General features: G+C 37.2%; 2 protein-coding genes across 3 annotated transcripts in view; one reads left to right on the forward strand and one right to left on the reverse strand.

The window, feature by feature from the left end:
- LOC140171167 (rho GTPase-activating protein 22-like) overlaps positions 1-18,940 on the reverse strand; it is a 96,046-nt gene that overhangs the window by 58,579 nt on the left and 18,527 nt on the right. The gene's annotated exons all lie outside the window — the stretch shown is intronic.
- Positions 70-3,954, forward strand: LOC140171168 (uncharacterized). Its single transcript, XM_072194361.1, has 3 exons — positions 70-785; positions 1,331-1,966; positions 2,695-3,954. Exons 1-3 carry the CDS (start codon positions 78-80, stop codon positions 3,256-3,258), a joined length of 1,908 nt encoding a protein of 635 aa, XP_072050462.1. The 5' UTR covers positions 70-77; the 3' UTR covers positions 3,259-3,954.

Genomic DNA, 18,940 nt, shown 5'->3' on the forward strand with positions numbered 1-18,940 from the left:
CATTGAAGATAATGAATAAGATTTACACTTAAAAATGTATTGGCAATTTGATGTTTCAGATTCATGATGCAGAGCTAATGAGAAGTATTGACGCCAGGCTGCAGAAGATTGTTGGTGATGGTGATGCTGAGAAGGACCACATTGATGAACAGATGGCCAGTAATAAGCATGACCAAGAATTTGGGAAGACATGCCCTGTGTGTGGGAAAGAATATTCACGCCGAAAACAAAAGTGCAAACAGGCTGGTTGCGACAATGTAATTCTGAGGATTAGCAAGCGTCCTGCAGACTCTTCTCCTGTTACCTTCAAAAAAAAGAAAGTCGGCATAATCAGGCATGAATTTCTTCCATCTGGTTCAACAGCAACAACAAGAGTTCCCACAAAGTCTCAAAGCCCATATGAGCACATTGAATCACATCACCCTGAAGACCCAATCAAGATAAAGGCACGAGACCCTGTCTTCGTCAACCCAAATTCATATGCTAATATGATTACTGTTCTGCAAGCCATAGGCAAAGACTTGAAAGTACAGAAGTATGACTCAACCAGCAAGCGGCAATGGGCAGTTGTGATTTGCGATGGGTTACCATACTCTCTGTGCACCAAGATTTTAAAAGAAACGTACACGTGCAGTGTGTGCAATGCAGCAATCTTCAGAAGGACAGCAATGGCTAAGCATGTTGCTGAGGCACATGATAGGATGTTACAGGAGCAGCAAGAGCTTACACTGGAGTTTGGCTGGGTATTACTACGCATAGGTTATGGGCACTATGAAATGAACATGGTAAGATTTTTTTGAATGAAAATGCCTGCAGTGATTAGCTAATTTCAAATCTGTGGGAAGGAAAGAAAGGGAAAAACACCAGAATTTCCACACTAAGCGCCTTGGTATCTCTCAAATCATGTTTTTACATGCGAAAATTTCAAAGAACAAATTGGGCAAAAATCATGGGGAAAAACCTGTTGAATTCTGCATCTTGAAGATGAATTTATAGCAATAGATAATATGTCATCATAGAGGTATTGTAATTGTATCCAAAAGTTGAAGAACCATTAGAAATGAAGTAAAACAGTCAATTTAAAAAAGAAGTTAACTTAGTTTATCCAAAAAAAAAAAAAAGTTGATTTATATAAATTTGTTTATGAATATATATTTGTTAGAAACAATCATGTGATTTAAATTGGCCTGACTTAAATCGAACAACCCTACCCAAATCGATCAAATACGAAAAGCAACCATTTAATCATACATGCTTTTGAAGTAGTGTTAGAATAGCTGCCATCTAGCAAACAGCACAGACAATAACTTATGCATCTTTTTTTTTACAGGTACGCTCATTTATGGAGCTTAATTGGGAGGTATTTGGCAAAGACCTAGCTGATGTGCTGTCCTTCAAGTCCCTGAACGCTCAACGCTATGCCAAAGCCTGCTCAGACAACCACAAGTCGTGGGAGATGATCCGCGTCTTCTACCTGGGAACACTTGATGAGCTGCTACTTCCATATGTCAGACACTGCAAAAAACTCAAGGAGGAGCCCACTGCTGCAGGCTATATGCAATGGAAAGAGCAAACTGTGAAAAACCCTAACTATTTATACATGTTTAGTCAAGTTACCATATATGTGCAGGCCATCATGAACATGCGTGGGGGACTGAGGAGAAATAACTCGTCAATGGTTGATGCAGCCAGGGTGATGCATGCACCAGTCTTCCATGGTCGTAACCACCCGAAGTACTCAGAAATTGAAATCCTTGAAGCAGGAAGGTGTATGGGCCAACCACAGGAAGTGAAGGCATTTATGGATGGGATCCAGTCTTTCTCAGACAAGGGATCCTCCAGAGGAGAAGACTTGGACTTCAAGACTGAAGTAATTAATCAGCAAAGTAAGGCATGGGTATCACACGGTGTGCCAACAGAAGAGGTGTGGCTGAGAATATTCAGAAATTTGGAAAGTCTTGAGAAGGTATGTAGGCCAAAAAGGGTCAGTAAATTACCCCGTGTCACATCAATGGGAGAATGTGGTAAATCATATATTATTTTTGCAGAATCTCTGCACATAGTACAGTTATCTCCATCTTGTACAATGTAGATCTGAAGCTTTCTATAAAACAGATCAAATACGAAACTGATAAAAATAGTGAGCTTGCACATTGTCCCAATATAGAGGGTGAAAATTGATATTTTATAAATTTAGGGGGTCATTAACCCCCGATCGGGGCATGCTCCATAGAAATGTACGCAAAAATAATGTGAAGGGTTGATTAGACTTTTGCTTACATAAATGGGATCCTTAAAGCATTGCAAAACCAGCCATACAAAAAACTCACCTTATTTTGTGTACCGTCTACATTTTCTACTGAGCATGGCAATGCACTGCAATGATGGTACAGGTCTCACAGGTGCTGTGATTTGTACCCTCATTCATTACATAATAAGATACATACTTGGTCTGAAATGAGTGCTAGTGTGCTACCACAAAAACATCACACCTATCATGCTTTTGGTAATATGACCATGATGACTGGTATAATTAATAATTATTGATGTTGGTTATTTGTTTTGTGTGGGAGGAAAAATTAGGACAAATCTAACCTCCCATGTACATGATGTATCAAAATGAATAATCCAATTTAACAGTTTGAGATAAAGGAAATTAATGTGACTTTACTTGTGTTTTTTTTTAAATTTCAGCTGAGGTCATCAACCTTCAAACGCATGGGACTTAAAGACCCAAAGGATATCGCCCTTGATGGGACTACACATGAGCCACGGGATGAAGACATCAATGCTTGGCGGTTACACCTGAGACAAAGGGACTACCTGAACCCTACGGTTACAAACACAACCAAATTTGAATCGGTCTCAGGTGAAGAACTGTGTGAGGAACTGTTGATGATGTCAGATATAGGTATGAGGAGGCGGAGGTTCAACATGAACAAGTTGTTTGGTGATGTTGATGGGGCTGATACAGAACCACCTCGCCCTATTTTCGTCAAAGAATCTGAGCGTGTAGAGTACGACGACATTTCAAACAAGACGAAGGAAAACATCAAAGAAATTGTTGATGGTATGATCGCCAACATAAATAGTGACAGCACAAGACATGAACTGGAGGAGGAGTGGCATTATGTGCAGAAGAAGAACAAACAAACTCTTGTGAATTTTTACAACACAATCTATGAACTTATCAACCTGCAAGGACACTTTGTGGTAGATTCACTGTCAGATGATGACATTGATGACAACAACCAATAACAATTATCATGATTATGAAGAGCCAAAGTGGAGCTACTGTTGTCATGAATTCTGAATGGACATATTGGCCTAATAATGAATACTATATGTGACACGATCAAGGGAAATGAGTCGCATGGCGCTAATATTGATTTTGAGATATTGGCAAAGAAAGTGTTAAAATTCTTTTGTTTTATATTATTTTCAGCGATTGATAAATTGATGTAACTTAGCAAAGAAAAGTTGTATCAAAATAGGGTTTTCAATTTCTGAAAGCTCTAAACGTCCTCTTTAGAAATGTATGTATGTAAAACTCATTTTCGACCAGGGTCGACATGCGACTCATTCCCCTTGATCATGTCACATATTGGTACTGAACCCTTGCCAAACTAGTACAAAGAGTAAGCTTGCCATTTGTTTTCTGCATTATATCAGACTCCACAAATGTAATTTGACCTCAAATATGCCAACTTTCAAAAGGCAGCTGTTTCTTACATGAATCAATAACTGCAATTTTGTTTTCTTCATTATTTTATAGCTTTATCTGAGTGAGAGAATATCATTTACACCAAAAATGCTTATTTTCACAAGGCAGCTATTTCTTTTAACCCAATTTGTACATGAATTAATAGCTGCCTTTTGTTTTCTGCATTATTTAATAGCTTTATCCGACTCCTTGAATGTAATTTTACTGCAAATATGCTAATTTTCATAAGGCAGCTATTTCTTTTAACCCAATTTGTACATGAATTAATAGCTGCCTTATGTTTTCTGCATTATTTACCTGACTCCTTGAATGCAATTTCACTGCAAATATGCTAATTTTCATAAGGCAGCTATTTCTTTTAACCCAATTTGTACATGAATTAATAGCTGCTTGTTTTCTGCATTATTTAATAGCTTTATCTGACTCCTTGAATGTAGAAAGCAAAACTTCTACGGCTCTACGCTACACTCAAAATTTCACTCGCATCAAAAATGCTAGCTAATTTTGTCTAAAATTGTTTTCTATTTATGTTTACTGTTACATATGAATGTACATCATTTCTTGAATGTAATTTTACCTCGGTGTACATCCATCAAAACGATGCACTTGTCGACTGTTTCATGTGTCTCGTTTAGCAATAAATACCAAGCTCATCTCAAGTGGAGGCCACTTCAAATCACCCCCCAAGTCACATGGTTTAGGAATGTTCTCTGTAAACCCAATTATCCATGTGACTTGGGAATGATTTGAAGTAACCTCCTCTTGAATGAGTCTGGTATTTATTCATAACTATTATGGAAAAAAGACCCATGTGGTACAATGTAGCAGCCAACAAGTGCATCACTTTGATATGATTATGGATGTACCACAGAATTGGAGAAGGAGAACCGGGAATTGACCGCCATCTTGATACAGGCATGGAGCAAAAATTTGGGGTATTCGCCGGTTTCCCTTGAAATGCACTCAATGCATTTTTTGTCATGCAAGCACGACATGGATGATGGACGAATACCCCCCAATTTTCTCCCCATAGCTGACGGCGCGATTTACGGAGCTGTACTACGTGGCGATATAATAGGGAGTCCCGGTTCTTCTTCTCTAATTCTGTGGGATGTACACAATATGCTAATTTTCATAAGGCAGCTGTTTCTTGCAACCCACTTTGTACATGATTTAATAGCTGCCTTTTGTTTTCTGCAGTATTTAATAGCTTTATCCAACTCTATGAATGTAATTTTACCTCAATTATGCTAATTTTCATAGGGCAGCTGTTTCTTTAAACCCAATTTGTACATGAATTGATAGCTGCCTTTTGTTTTCCAATTTTTAATAGCTTTATCTGACTATTATTTTATAATTTTACATAGGGGTAGGGCTATACGCAGAACAATAAAAACAATGTAAAGTCCATATTTTGTTTTCGTCTGTTAAAAATAAAACTTTATTTCATTATGAATAACATATGGCACAAAATATGTAACAAAAATATGTAGAAGACGGAATGTTATTTTATTTAAATGGAACAAATAAGGTACACGTAGTTAATGTACTTCAACTATTTCATTGTTTTCTCTGTAAAATACTTAGTTTTGTATTAGCACCATTGATTTATAACTTAAGATCACCTATTCTGCCATAGAGTGTTGCACATGGTGGGCACATTTGCCATAGCATAAACATGTTGCACAGGGCAATTTCATTTTGAGTTGATATCTTTGTTTATGTTGATTAGCACACATTATTTTTGAAACTATAATATCTACGATCAGCAAGTTTTTATGACATTTGTTGCATTTCCTGTCATTTAGTTACATGCCTCTACTATTTTATCACACACATACCTCTACCTATTTTACCACACATGTTAGGCCTACATGTTTACATACTTGTGGTAATCTAAATGTGATTAAAGATTATTCAAAGCTATCATCTAAAACCAGAAACTACATAGTATTACTATATTATCTAAATACAACAAACTTTTAACATGTTTTTACAAAATTTTTGAAACCAGTTCTGTGTACATAAAACTTTACACTTAAAACTTTCAGATAAGGTACAAATGGTATCTCAATGCTACCATGTGTGTGTGCTCGCTGTAATTGTGACGCGATCAAGTAAAATCAGTCGGAACTCGGCAATATTGATTCTGAGATATAGCCAAACAAAGGACCTATTCCCCTTTGTTTTGCAAATTCATCAATTGCTCATATCTTTGAAACTACATTGTAGTTGTTCAATTTCAATGGGGTTTTCTGCAAAATCCAGCTTTGTAAATGGTTTTTACTGTCCTATAAGAAACTGAAAATTTAATATTTCCGAGACTGATTTTGCTTGATCGCATCACAATTGTGCACATTATTTTCCCCAGTCTGTGTTTTCTTGAGTATAATCTAATGTTGCAAAATCTTGTGCAATTTATTAAGTAATTGCAGTACAATTCAGTACATTATTATGTTTTGATGGATCCAAGTTGTGATAATATTGGATCCAAAACATAATAATGATAAAATTGATGCTTTACGCCCAATATTTATTGGTCTCGCTATGAGTTGTAAAATATTGGACTCGACTATGTCTCGTCCAATATTTTAAAACTCATAGCTCGACCAATAAATATGGGCTCAACCGATCCAATTTTATATCAGTATATATAAGCACGATAAAACACTTTGCAATTTTTTGAGCACCTGAAGCTTATTGAGTTCAACTGGAGTGTGGTGGAAGGTAAGCATTTTATACAAAGGATCAACCAATTTTTGTAAGCTTTGAGACATTTTTAAAGCTGCAAAATATTTGTAAATATTGTACCTTACAAGCCTACATTTTTTTTAGGCTTATATAATAAATATAGTATTCATCTGTATTGAAAGGTCATGTATCATTATATAGTATTATTGCTGACAAATAAGCAATTGCATTTATTTTATACAGGTGAATACTGCAAAAGATATATTTAAAGCACCATTTTTATTACTCATGGAGACAATAATTTAAATTACTGCTTGGGACAACATTATGTCTCGATCGTCTCAAGTATAAGGCCGTGTTGTACATGTAAGCTTTGAGACACATTTTTAAAGCTGTGAAATATTTGTAAATACTGTATCTTACACATTACAAGTCTACATTTATAGGCCTATACTAAATATAATATTCATCTGTATTGAAAGGTTACCATGTATTAGCATATAGTATTATTGCTGATAAATAAGCAATTGCATTTATTTTATACGGGCGAATACTGCAAAAGATACATTTAAAGCACCATTTTTATGACTCATGGAGACAATTAAATTCCTGGTTGCGACTACATTGTCTCACGTTAAGAGTAAGGCCATCTTGGATTTCGCAGTGGCAGATGGGAATCCCAAGTTTAAATGGGGTTGCATCACAAGCGTATGAACAAATTGCCCTTCTATGTGTGTGTATACGCCCAATGGGATTGAGTTTGCGTGCGCAATCCGAATCTGCCACTGCAAAATCCAACATAGAGTTACTCTCAACTTCGGAGGAGAGTAGGAGACAGACTATAATAGGTTTGGACAACTTGACCTTTAATGTCAACTGGGGGATAGTGTCTTCCATGTTTTGTTTTCCATATTTTGTCAATGTGAGTATCATGCATGAATGCATATTCTTCATCATAGTATTCAATGAATTTGTAAACAACCATGACAATAGAAGCATGCAGTTGTGCATTTACATACCAACACAAAGATGCCACAGGATTTTAAATTACAGTACATGTATGATAATGTGGCATTAATAACATGACAATTTAATAGTACTCTGGAATACTCACATTTATAAATGTATACTTAGACAAATGAAAGTTGATTTCTTATAATTTTCCCGACTGCTTGTTAAACACAATTCAGAGATTTAGGCATATTGTTTAAAAATATTTAAAAAATACCCCACTGGAAAAGCAGCTTTGAAAACTAAAAGTCACTTGATCATTGTTTTACAATGAAATGAGAATTGATCTAATGACCATTGTTTTTATTATGCTTGATTACTAGAGATGTTCAGAAGTTGCAAATTATAGCAAATCATGAATGACTGAAATGCACCTATTCTAAGAAGTCAACTTTCATTAGTGAATTATCAACGTTTGTGATTATGTTGATGTATTTTAACATTGTACAATGATATAACTGAAATAAACAATAATAAAAAGACATATTGAAGTTTTACATGTTGCGGGTATCCCCCTTTAATAACTTATTATAATTTGTGATCAGTTCTTTATTGAAGATGTTGTTTATCGGCTCCCATGTGTTCTCTTCTTTGTCATACCCCTTCCTTTTAACATCGTAATCTCCTTTTCCTCTGCATTTCTTCTTCCCTGTAATGTTCTCAGCTTCATAAATGTTGTTATCACGGGGTCTCTTTGATAGGATTGTTGATAGAGGGGCATCATCCTCGTCGTCGTCCTTTTGCATTTCATCTTCGGCTTCAGAATGTGTCATAGGAGGTTGTGTTGTAGTTGGTTGAGTCGTAGGTTGCGTTGTTGCAGATTGTGTTGTAGCAGGTGGTATTGTACCATTTATGTCAGGTTGTGTTGTAACAGGTGTTGCAGCTGATTGTATTGATGACTGTTGTGTTGTAATTGTAGAATGTTGTGATGTTTCTGGTTGTGTTGTACATGTAGCTGCTTGTGCTGTAGACTTTTGTGTTGTAATTGTAGAATCTGGTGTTTCTGGGTGTGGTGCGATAGGTTGTGGTACGGTAGGTTGTGGTGCGGTAGGTTGTGGTACGGTAGGTTGTGGTGTGGTAGGTTGTGGTGTGGTAGGTTGTGGTGTGGTAGGTTGTGGTGTGGTAGGTTGTGGTGTGGTAGGTTGTGGTGTGGTAGGTTGTGGTGTTGTAGGTTGTGGTGTTGTAGGTTGTGGTGTGGTAGGTTGTGGTGTGGTAAGTTGTGGTGCGGTAAGTTGTGTTGCGGTAAGTTGTGTTGTTGACTGTTGTGTTGTAATTGTAGAATGTTGTGATGTTTCTGGTTGTGGTGTAAGTATTGGAGGCTGCTGCTGTTGTGGTGTGGTAATAGTCAGTATTAGTGGTTGCATTGTGTGAGCTGTCTGTGGATGTATATATATTGGCACCTGGGCTTGAACATGTTGTGATGGCATATGATGTAGCTGATGGGTGTTGATTGCTTGTTGAACTCCGCTAGAATTGGTAGGAACAGCCAAAATCGGCGTCCTTTCTCCCATAATTGTACCTTGTCCTTGGCTCTCAAATTTCTGGAGTGCCTCCGTCGTTCCACCATACACCACTTTATTGGACTCATCCTTAGTCCAATAAAACACTTCAATCCCGCATAAGATGGATAGTTCCGACATGTTCTTTTTTATTGTTGCAAGTCTTCTGGATTTTGTAACTCGTCTTGAGTTCTTGTTTTCAATATAAGCCAGTTTAACTGGTCCGCATCTTGGCTTTGGTTTTGGTCTTTTTGTCCTGTAAATTAAGAAGCAAAACAATTGAAATGGTTACTAGATTTATTTGACATTGCATTCTTTGAGTTTTACTCAAAATTTACTCAAAATTAAAATTGAAACCAAAAAATTATTATCAATCTAGTTACGACTCTTTATTTTTTTGAGTGTTGCTCAATTTTTCACAATATCACCCAAAACCAAGTGGGAACAAATGAATTGCCGACTATGAAACATTGCTAGGGCTTAATTAAAAAAAATTAAAAAGTAGCAACTAGATTTTGTTATTAATTATTCAGAGCTCTTTAAAACCTTTCCTCAACATTTAAATTATGACTAATCAATTTCACTATCAGAAGTGCATGCTTGATAGTGTTGGGAGGTCCCCAGTCAGAACTCCCCCCCTAAAACAATTACCAAAATTGTTTAAATTCCAGGAACATTTTTTTTGTTGGTATTTTCTCAAATTGAAAATTATTTACCGATTTTGGTGTTTTTTAGGTCATTTCCAAAAAAAAAAAATAGCCGACCCTACGAACGACCGACCCTATGACCAACCGACCCTACTTGAAAGGTCCGTCCGCCCGTAGAACAGGTTTTCTTTTTTTTAGTCGCCTAAGGCAGGCATTTTCGTGTACCCGACCAAGGTTTTTTTGAAGAGAGTTGGAATCGGGTTTCACAATATTTTTTTTTAAATTCATGATTGACTTATAAAAATGTGAAATTAATAGGGTACATGACATGAACAAAAGTTATCACTTTCCATATTAAAACAAACATTTTTTTACAGTCAACAACGAATGATCCAGAGACATTCCGAAAAACCCAAAAAAATAAATACCAGTATTCAGTAACTATTTTAAACAAAAATGCCTGCCATAAGCAGTGGCGTTCCATGGCAGCTCCTCAGTGGCGGGATCGGGTTAATTTTATCGGGGGGTGGTTTTGGCTGAAAAGTGGGGGGAAACTGCAGGGTCAAGACAAATATTGGGGGGGGGGGGGTAATCACCACATTTTATCCCTTCCCAACAGATCCCTGCCTGCCCCTTTAATTTTAACTGAATAAAATTGGAAACCCCTAACTTGAGGTGCCATATTATGTCAACATGCAAGGTGCAATCGATTGAATGTTCGTGTGTGCTGTCAATGTCATGTCATTGACATTGTCATGTGTGAATGTACATGCTAGCCCGTACGTACTTGTTTCATCCATCACAATCAAGAATAAGGCTGAATTGCACACAGTAGTGACATTACAGATACAGAATTTTACACAAGTCATTTATTCAAAGACGTTTTTGGCTTCGATTGCCACTTCAGAAATGATTTTCGCTGCACGTTGTCTTCCGAATTCGGCAGACATGACAGCTTTGCTATATACCGGCCGGCCGTAATATTGTGTATGATACGTCGATTCTGTCGGTCGGCATGACGTCACACGACCTTGACTGACGTCACCTCCCCCTAGCAACGAGTCCGCGCCCAAGGCAAAGGGCACAGCAGTTTTGGCGCCACATATAAATAGTCGGAAGTCGAAAAATTTGGATTTGTTGTCAAATGTAAACATGGCGTATGAGTATAGTAATAGCTTAGAACCAGCAGCCCTAGCTCGCTACCGGTTGAAATTGAGTTTAATAAATTTGGATAAATGTCCATATAAATTTGCACAGGATGATTGGAGAGATAATCCAACAAAATGGCCGGATATTTCATATCCGGACATTTATCATTATTTAATAGAAACTCCCGGTAAGTACACTGAAAAGTCTGAAGTCATTGGAAGTAAGCTTACACTACTACCGTGACTACTACTGCACTTCTTAAGTTTTATCTGTTCAGCGTAAGTTTTCAGGGTCATTTCATTTTATATTAAATAATATATATAAAGTAATATGCTAGATGCTTGCTCAGTCAATAAACGGCCAATATTACCCTGATCTTTACAAGGCAAGGGGCAAAGTACACGATAATGTCAGAAATTAATAATTTGTTCTGGGTCTGATTATTCGGACTAGGGGCAAAGTAGTCAGTACAGCATAAATTGTAACAAGCTTCATGAGCTTGCTAGCTAGCTACAGCTCTTTAATAGTTTAACTATCTCATGACGTTTTGCAAAAAATGCATCGATCATGCCGATCCAGTGAAATTGATCAACTGCAATGACTATCCGGTATCCCCGATTTATTAAAAGCCAAAGCTAAATTTATTCAAGTACTAATTTAATTAAGCTTTTTAGTGAGTATTTTGATGATTGATTGAAATGAACACTGAACAGTCTGAGACTGAAGTCATCACATCATGATTTATAAAGACTATTAAAGTCATTATAATTTGTAAATTGTTATCATACTCTATACTAGTACAAATGAGGGATATAGCCTAGGCTGTCCTGATGATCACGATATCGGTGGACAAAGTCGATCAGTATACATTTTGTAGCCAGGCCCTAGGCTAGCTAGGGCCTAGGCATAATATAATGTACATCATGACATGTAAGATGATGCCAGTGTGCCCCGAGTGTGCTATTATCATGGTCATGTTATTAGTTTATGTCATGTATAGGCCTACTATATAGTAAGGCCTATACTGTTTTAATACATGTACATGTAGGGCTCCAGCTCCCAAATTCATGAGGACCATCACCCGGGGGTGTCACTCGAATATCAATGTGGTATGCAGGCTCGTCCCCAACATGCCAAAACGTCGAAAAAAGGGTCAATTTTTGGCCTTGACGGTTGGTGGCATCGACGTTTAGAAAAGAGGTGCTTTTCGACGTTTAGGGTATCTTTTTCAACCCTAATGGATTTATTTTAGAATGTACGCCATGATGGCATAGAGGTCCATTTTAGTTTCTTACGCCAAATTACGCCATATTTTGGGGTAAGATTTACAGAGCATTGCCAATAAGGGGTGAAATTTTTCTACACTGATTACGCCATTTAGGGTCCATTTCTGAGGTGCTGGGACGAGCATGCATACCATGTGATTGTTGGTATGCGAGAGAACCCCCCGAGGCCACCACATGCATGGCATGGGACATCCGGTCTCAGGCGCTCTGTTTACTGTGCATTTAAGGAAATTAGCAATCCAGTTGTGGGATTTGTTACAAATGCCAAAATGATTGAGTTTAATTTAAGTATAAAAGCCGGAACTGAATCGAAAGCCTTGCCGCCCTTGGTAAAATCCATAACTATCATATCTGTTTGGGGTGCGATTGTCAAGTGATTGAACAAGATTATGAGTTGTTAAAGTAATTGGGATTCACAAGAGTGTTGTTTTCTTTAACCGTGGTTGTTTACTGGCGAGGACAGAATACTTATCAAAATGATTCATAATTTCTGGGCATGCAAATGTGTTCAAGAACCTTACAACAGATGGCAGTTAAAGGGGGTAATACACCCCTGCCAATTTTGTGCCTATTTTTGCATTTTCTCAAAAATTATAGGAAACTATGAAAGGTCAGAGGTCCAGGGGTATTGCCTGGCAAAATTACCAATATACACGAGGACTTTACCTTGCTGGAAATAAATTTCCAGCAATAGAGTCCTCGTGTAATGTGCATAAGGATTGTAAAAACACAGTGCTGGGGCTACATGTATATCCTCAGCGGCTACCTTGAGTATATTTGAAGGTATACCGAAAAATGCAAAAATAGGCATAAAATTCGGCAGGGGTGTAGTACCCCTTAAACCCAATAACATTGAAATTTTTGGTTTTAAAAAAAAAGTTCACCTGTACATAGTGCAATTTTGATTTTGTGCCATATCGGCCATCTTGGATGATTTTTGCCAAATGTTTTCTAAATGCATGATTTCAATGCCTCGGTTTGAAAAAATAATTTATGCCATTGACTAGTAAAGTGCCATTTCATAAGAAACCCCTTTGATACTTTCACAATATGCTTGTTTGAAATTTACCTTTTCAATGATTCTACCTGTTCAGTAATTCCTCCCGCTTTAGTGAACGCTCCCATTTACTCACCTAGCGGGGACCCGCGCGTAGCGCGGGTGTCCCGCTAGTATATCTTACTATAAATAGGGAAATGTTGTATGTATGTATGTGTGTATGTATGTGGTTTATGTAAAAGGCTCCGTCAGTTTCGATCCACATGTCGCCAAATTCATACGGAGATCGAGAAATATACGGAAATTGCCTCGACTTTATTTGGTTGAAATCGGTCAAGAATTGGCTGCAAAAACAGTGAAAATATGGGTAAAAACGGGTTTTTGTTATGAAAATCAGTTACCAGCCTGCGCGTCACTGTAGCTGGCAGGCAGCGCGTCGGCGCTGCGAAAGCGTAATCGCGACTACGCCAATGCGCGTGCGAACGGCGCAGAGCCACGCGACTTATGAGCCAGAGACCAGTGGACATGATAATACAGAAAGAAGGAAAAATAAATAAAAATTAAAGGGTAAAAAGGTACATGGACGGGTCACAGGATTATGATAACGATGAACACGTCCGCATACACGCTATGAGAGAACGTATACGGAAAAATATGTGTGTTGTATAAACAAAATGAAGCGGTAGACCTACTATAAAGAAAAATGAAATTAAAATGACAAAAGAGGTACGAGTAATAGGCCAACGGGTTAAAGTAACTAGATGAAACGGGAACGAAACAAAGAAGGAAAGAAACTAATCGGGAAATGTAAGGAAAAAAAGAAGCTATAATAATGATAGCCTAACAGAATTAAATAAAAAAACATGGAAACGGGAAATCGCAAGCAGCAAATAAAAAATGAAGCTAAAAGGGAAATGTAACAAATAACAGATTCACAAAAAAAATGGGAACGGGTTTAAATAAATAAATAACATGAAAACGGAAAATCACAAGCTAAGCAGCAAATATTTTTTTGGAAAAAAATAACCCCATGTAGAAGAAACTGAAAAGAAAGGAAATGTAAGAAGAGACAGATTTATATAAAGAAAATGTATCTTTTAGATGATTCTTCCTGTTCAGTAATTCTTCCTGTTATAGTGAACGCTCCCATTTACTCATCTAGCGGGGACCCGCGCGAAGCGCGGGTATCCCGCTAGTGTTAAAATAAAGAAATATATAAAGGTAAATAATATGCTTATGCCAATTTTGCTCCCAATTGCTACTTTTGGACCTTGTCATTTCATTTCGCTCCAATGACCGGTCAGAATGGGAAACTTTGAAAATTAAAAATTCGAAAAGTTTTTGACCGATTTTGACCATTTAACCACGAAAATACTTCTATCGATGAGTTCTATCCAGAAAACGATCTTTTACAGCAATAGGGGCAACAATAAATTTTGATGGTTATCCCTAATGTAAAATCTTCAAATCTACAAGTATGCATAATTGCATATTAATAATGCATGCAGTTGAGGAGCGTTTATGTGTATTTACGCTGGCCTGTAAAGAAACTTGCATCCATATGATTTTTTACTTAACATTTCTGATTGCTCCTGAAAAGGTCTATTGCTTAAAAAAATTGTCCTACATTCATAACCTCATTAATAAACGCGATGCGTGCGATCCAATTACATTTAGTTATTTGTGAAAACGCGAACGCAAATCGAGGTCATTAATAACTCACAATTGACCGCAAAATGCGTAATTGTTCCAAAGTCGCACACAATTGACTTCTGCGTGCGCGGGAATTGTGCGTCCAACGAACTGCGCGCTGCTGGCTGGCTGCCAGATTTGGATTATGCGCGCTACCATATTTGCACAGACTCTGATACGCACTTTTGTTATTGGTCGCTTTGTTTTAGCCTGATCGATTTTGGGGAAGGGAAGATGTAAAATTGTTTATTTTACAAACTTTTGAGGAAAATTTTGTGTTATTTTGTAAAGTTAAAAGATCAAAGTGACGGTTATGAATGAGGTTAATAACTTTGCATCGGTTATATAGTCGGGCATTGTGAAAAATCTAAACATTTTGCTTTGGACCTCGAATATCCCTCGGGCTGCGCCCGGGATATTCCTCGGTTCCAAAGGCAAAATGTTTAGATTTTTCACAATGCCCTCCAAATAACCGATGCGCAGTTATTAACCTCTAATTCATAACCTCATTAATAAACGCCATGTGTGCGATCCAATTACATTTAGTTATTTGTTAAAACGCGAACGCAAATCGAGGTCATTAATATCTCACAATTGACCGCAAAATGCGTAATTGTTCCAATGTCGCACACAATTTACCAGCGTTTGCGTGTTGTTGTGCATCGAACAAACTGCGCGCGCTGCGCTGGCTGCCGTCATTTGGATTATGCGCTACCATATTTGCACAGATTGTGATACGCACTTTTGTTATTATTGGTCGTCCTGTTTAGCCTGATCGATTTTTGGCAAGGGAAGATGTAAAAATCATCTATTTTTGTAAACTTTTGAGCAAAATTTTGTGTTATTTTGTAAGGTGAAGAGATTAAAGTGAGGGAAAGATGAATGAGGTTAATAACTTTGCATCGGTAATATATCGGCGATTGTCGGGCATTGAAAAATCTAAACATGTTGCTTTGGACCTCGGAATATTCCTCGCGATATTCCTCGGTTCCAAAGGCAAAATGTTTAGATTTTCAAAATGCCCTCCAAATAACCGATCTTGTTATTAACCTCTAATCATTCACTCCAAAAAAATACCCCATAACAAATCTGCATGACCTGCAGATCTGGCTCGGACTCCATAAGTTGCATTCAAGACAAGCACAAAATGATCATTAAAATGTCCAAAAATACACGTATCGAAGGGGTGTTAGGCAGTATTCATCAAGACAAGACAAGATGTAATCACAGCCATGACATCGCATGATCGTGTCTCATAAAGAGGTTAGAGATTGCTACTGAGTACTGGTTTATACGGCTGAGAGTAGTACCACATAAATTCACACTCAGTAAACTCAAAGTCATGAGAGTCAAAGTCACTAGCTGTGTATAGCCATTCATAGACAGTGCATGAGTGCAAGATCAAGAAACTAATGGCTAGATGCTGGAGCAATAATCTTTCACTTTTTCGCAACAACGTTTTAGTATAAAGCTTACTAAAGTATAATATTATGTATGACATGCCATACTCCGTCCCGTGACCATCACTCAGTTAAACCTATATTATAAACTAGTCTACCATGCCGAAAAATGCATTTACTACACCGGTTTACTAAATTCAACTGCTTAAAATACAATGTACAATAATGGAAATCGTTCAGGCTAACCTTTCACGAAGTGGTGGCTGCAAATATAATTGTAATCACTATTTGGCTCAAACAGCCTTCCCTGTGCATTACGGCGATCGATCCGCCTCAGCCAAATTTCTCGCCTTCCTGGCTCTGTCACTCTACTAGGAACCAGGTAAAATGACAGGGAAGGACTGTTGCGTTTTGTTTTGGTGCAACAACTGATACAGCAACTTTTTACCATGGTTTTAACTTTTACAAATCTCAATAAACAACGATCAGCTGTTCGTGTCCCGGTTTGTGTTTACAAACTGTCAAAATCGTCACAATTGACCTGTCCCTTTGTCGTCGCCGCTATGCAGTTGAGTGACCGGATGTAAATTATGTAAATAGTTCCCGGATGTCCGACCGACAGAATATTTTATTGCCAGTTTTACATGGTCAAAAAGTAACAACAAAGCATGCAAAACTCACTTGTTTGTGCTCTCCATGATTATAGTAGGTAAATCGCCAGCTTATCGCTGTAATTCTTAACATTGACTGATGATTGAATCGCCGATATTCTACATGTATTCAATTGTTTATGTATTTAATTTTCCGCGTATATTCGCTGATGTTTACTTCTTTCCAGTCAGTGTTTCAACCTCGCATCCCCTCGCATGCACAGCGCTACCGATCTCGCTTTGTCGGAGACTACGATATTATAATGAGATGCTCAGAAGTCGCATTTTTATTGCGCCGCAAAGCATGCTGGGAGCGATGTACGTGATTTGATACGAATGCACCTGATTTGATAGCCGTACCTGATCAGGTAATTTGCCCGGACTGTAGATGTCACCTACAACTACATATCACAAAAAGCTGTAAGTGACTAAAATACTCATTGTGTCTGAACAAGACATATTCTATCTGATAATGACCTATTGAGTACAAAACAAAGTCTTCACAAATAATGAAATAGGTGTACATACATGTGCTATGTCAGTCAATCTCGAATAAGTCACAAATTTGTGACCTGCTCTGACAAAACTAGGAACAAGTCACATTTTTGACATTTAATGATTTGAATACAAATGTGAGCACTAGACAATAAGCTTTCATTTTGTGGTAGCAGGTCACATATACATTGTATTGCTGCAAAACAATAACTGTTTAAGGGTGCGCTGAACAATAATTGTTTTAACCAGTTTTTAAACTCTATAATACAGGTACATGTATATTATAACTGGACAAATCTATCAGAATTTTGCCCAGACATGGAAGGTATGATACAATTTGATAGACATTGATAGGCAGATCAAAAAACCCACTTCATTAAATATCCATCCTCTTTAAGGTCACAGCAAATCAATCTCACCACTCTACATCCTGAAGAAATTTGTTTCTAACTTTTCTATGCAAATTTAAATCTGGGAAGTTTTGGCTATTTGGTCTGGTTTATGTGACATCTTTCAATTTGAGTCCATGCACAAGTTGTGGTCACTTCACTAGCTCAACTTTGCTCAGCTTATGTCCATATTTTTTGTGTATGACTTGTACATACACTGTGCAACCTGTAACCCCTCAGTTTTTAAACTATGTGAGCTAAAACAGATTTTCATCTCCTCCTTTTTAGCCTAAAGAAAAAGATTTTAATCAGCCCCTATATGTTGTGGCAGAATATTGCAGGGAAAATATTTTAATGTTAAAACACAAAACTATGATCAATGATGCACAAAAGTCTATAGCATGATTTTGCTAAAATGTGCCAATCTTTGCATGCATGAATTGATTATGAACATTGAATTCCTTTTGATGTGTCATTTTTCAATGTTCGTTTATGTCGCTGATCATATTTTTTAGTCATTTCCTATTTTTAGAATTGAAATTTATATATGCTTGGTAAGCACGTACAAACTTTTATGAAAATTAAAGGCTTACATAACATTTATTGCAATGTACGGACACTTTTGAAGGTACCATAGTAACAATGACTAGCTTTGTGGTCCTAGCATTTCACAAAATGCTCGTTTATAACCCTCTCCACACAGGTGTTGACTGCAGATAACAAGTTTCAAATTTTCTTGAAAAATTCAAAAATTTCAGAATATTACATTTCCATGACCATATTATTTGGAATCAGCGTGAAAAATGCATTAAAATGAGTACAAACAAGCCTAGTATTGTTTTAGTGATTTGTGAGATAGCTTTTTATATTTTGAGAAAATATCTCGAAAGTTTTTTATGTTGAAGCCCATGGCCAGCAGGCAGCAGTCACAGAGCACTGATAATGAAGCAATTAGACAGGAACCTGGCCCATTAAGCCCTGTTGACAGCTCATACAAGTGTCTCTTTTGATTACAGATCACATGTACTAAATACTTGGTAGAGTTCAAATGATGATACCGGTTGTTGGCAAGTTTTTATTTCTGTTGGGCATTTGGGATTTCTATCAGATGAGGTACATTTGTACTATTTTAAATAAAGATTTTAGAACACTGTATTTAGTTTTCAAATATCAGCCACAATTTAAAGTACTTAAGGTACTTTATATGTTTATTTCATCCATGAAAGTAATTTCCTCCTTCCTAGAATTGATCTTTCTGTCCACATTTACTAAAAGACCTTCCACTTTATGTTACCTGATGGCCTCACACA

This window comes from Amphiura filiformis, chromosome 15, assembly GCF_039555335.1.
Source record: "Amphiura filiformis chromosome 15, Afil_fr2py, whole genome shotgun sequence".
In the NCBI taxonomy this organism is placed as follows: Eukaryota; Metazoa; Echinodermata; class Ophiuroidea; order Amphilepidida; family Amphiuridae; genus Amphiura; species Amphiura filiformis.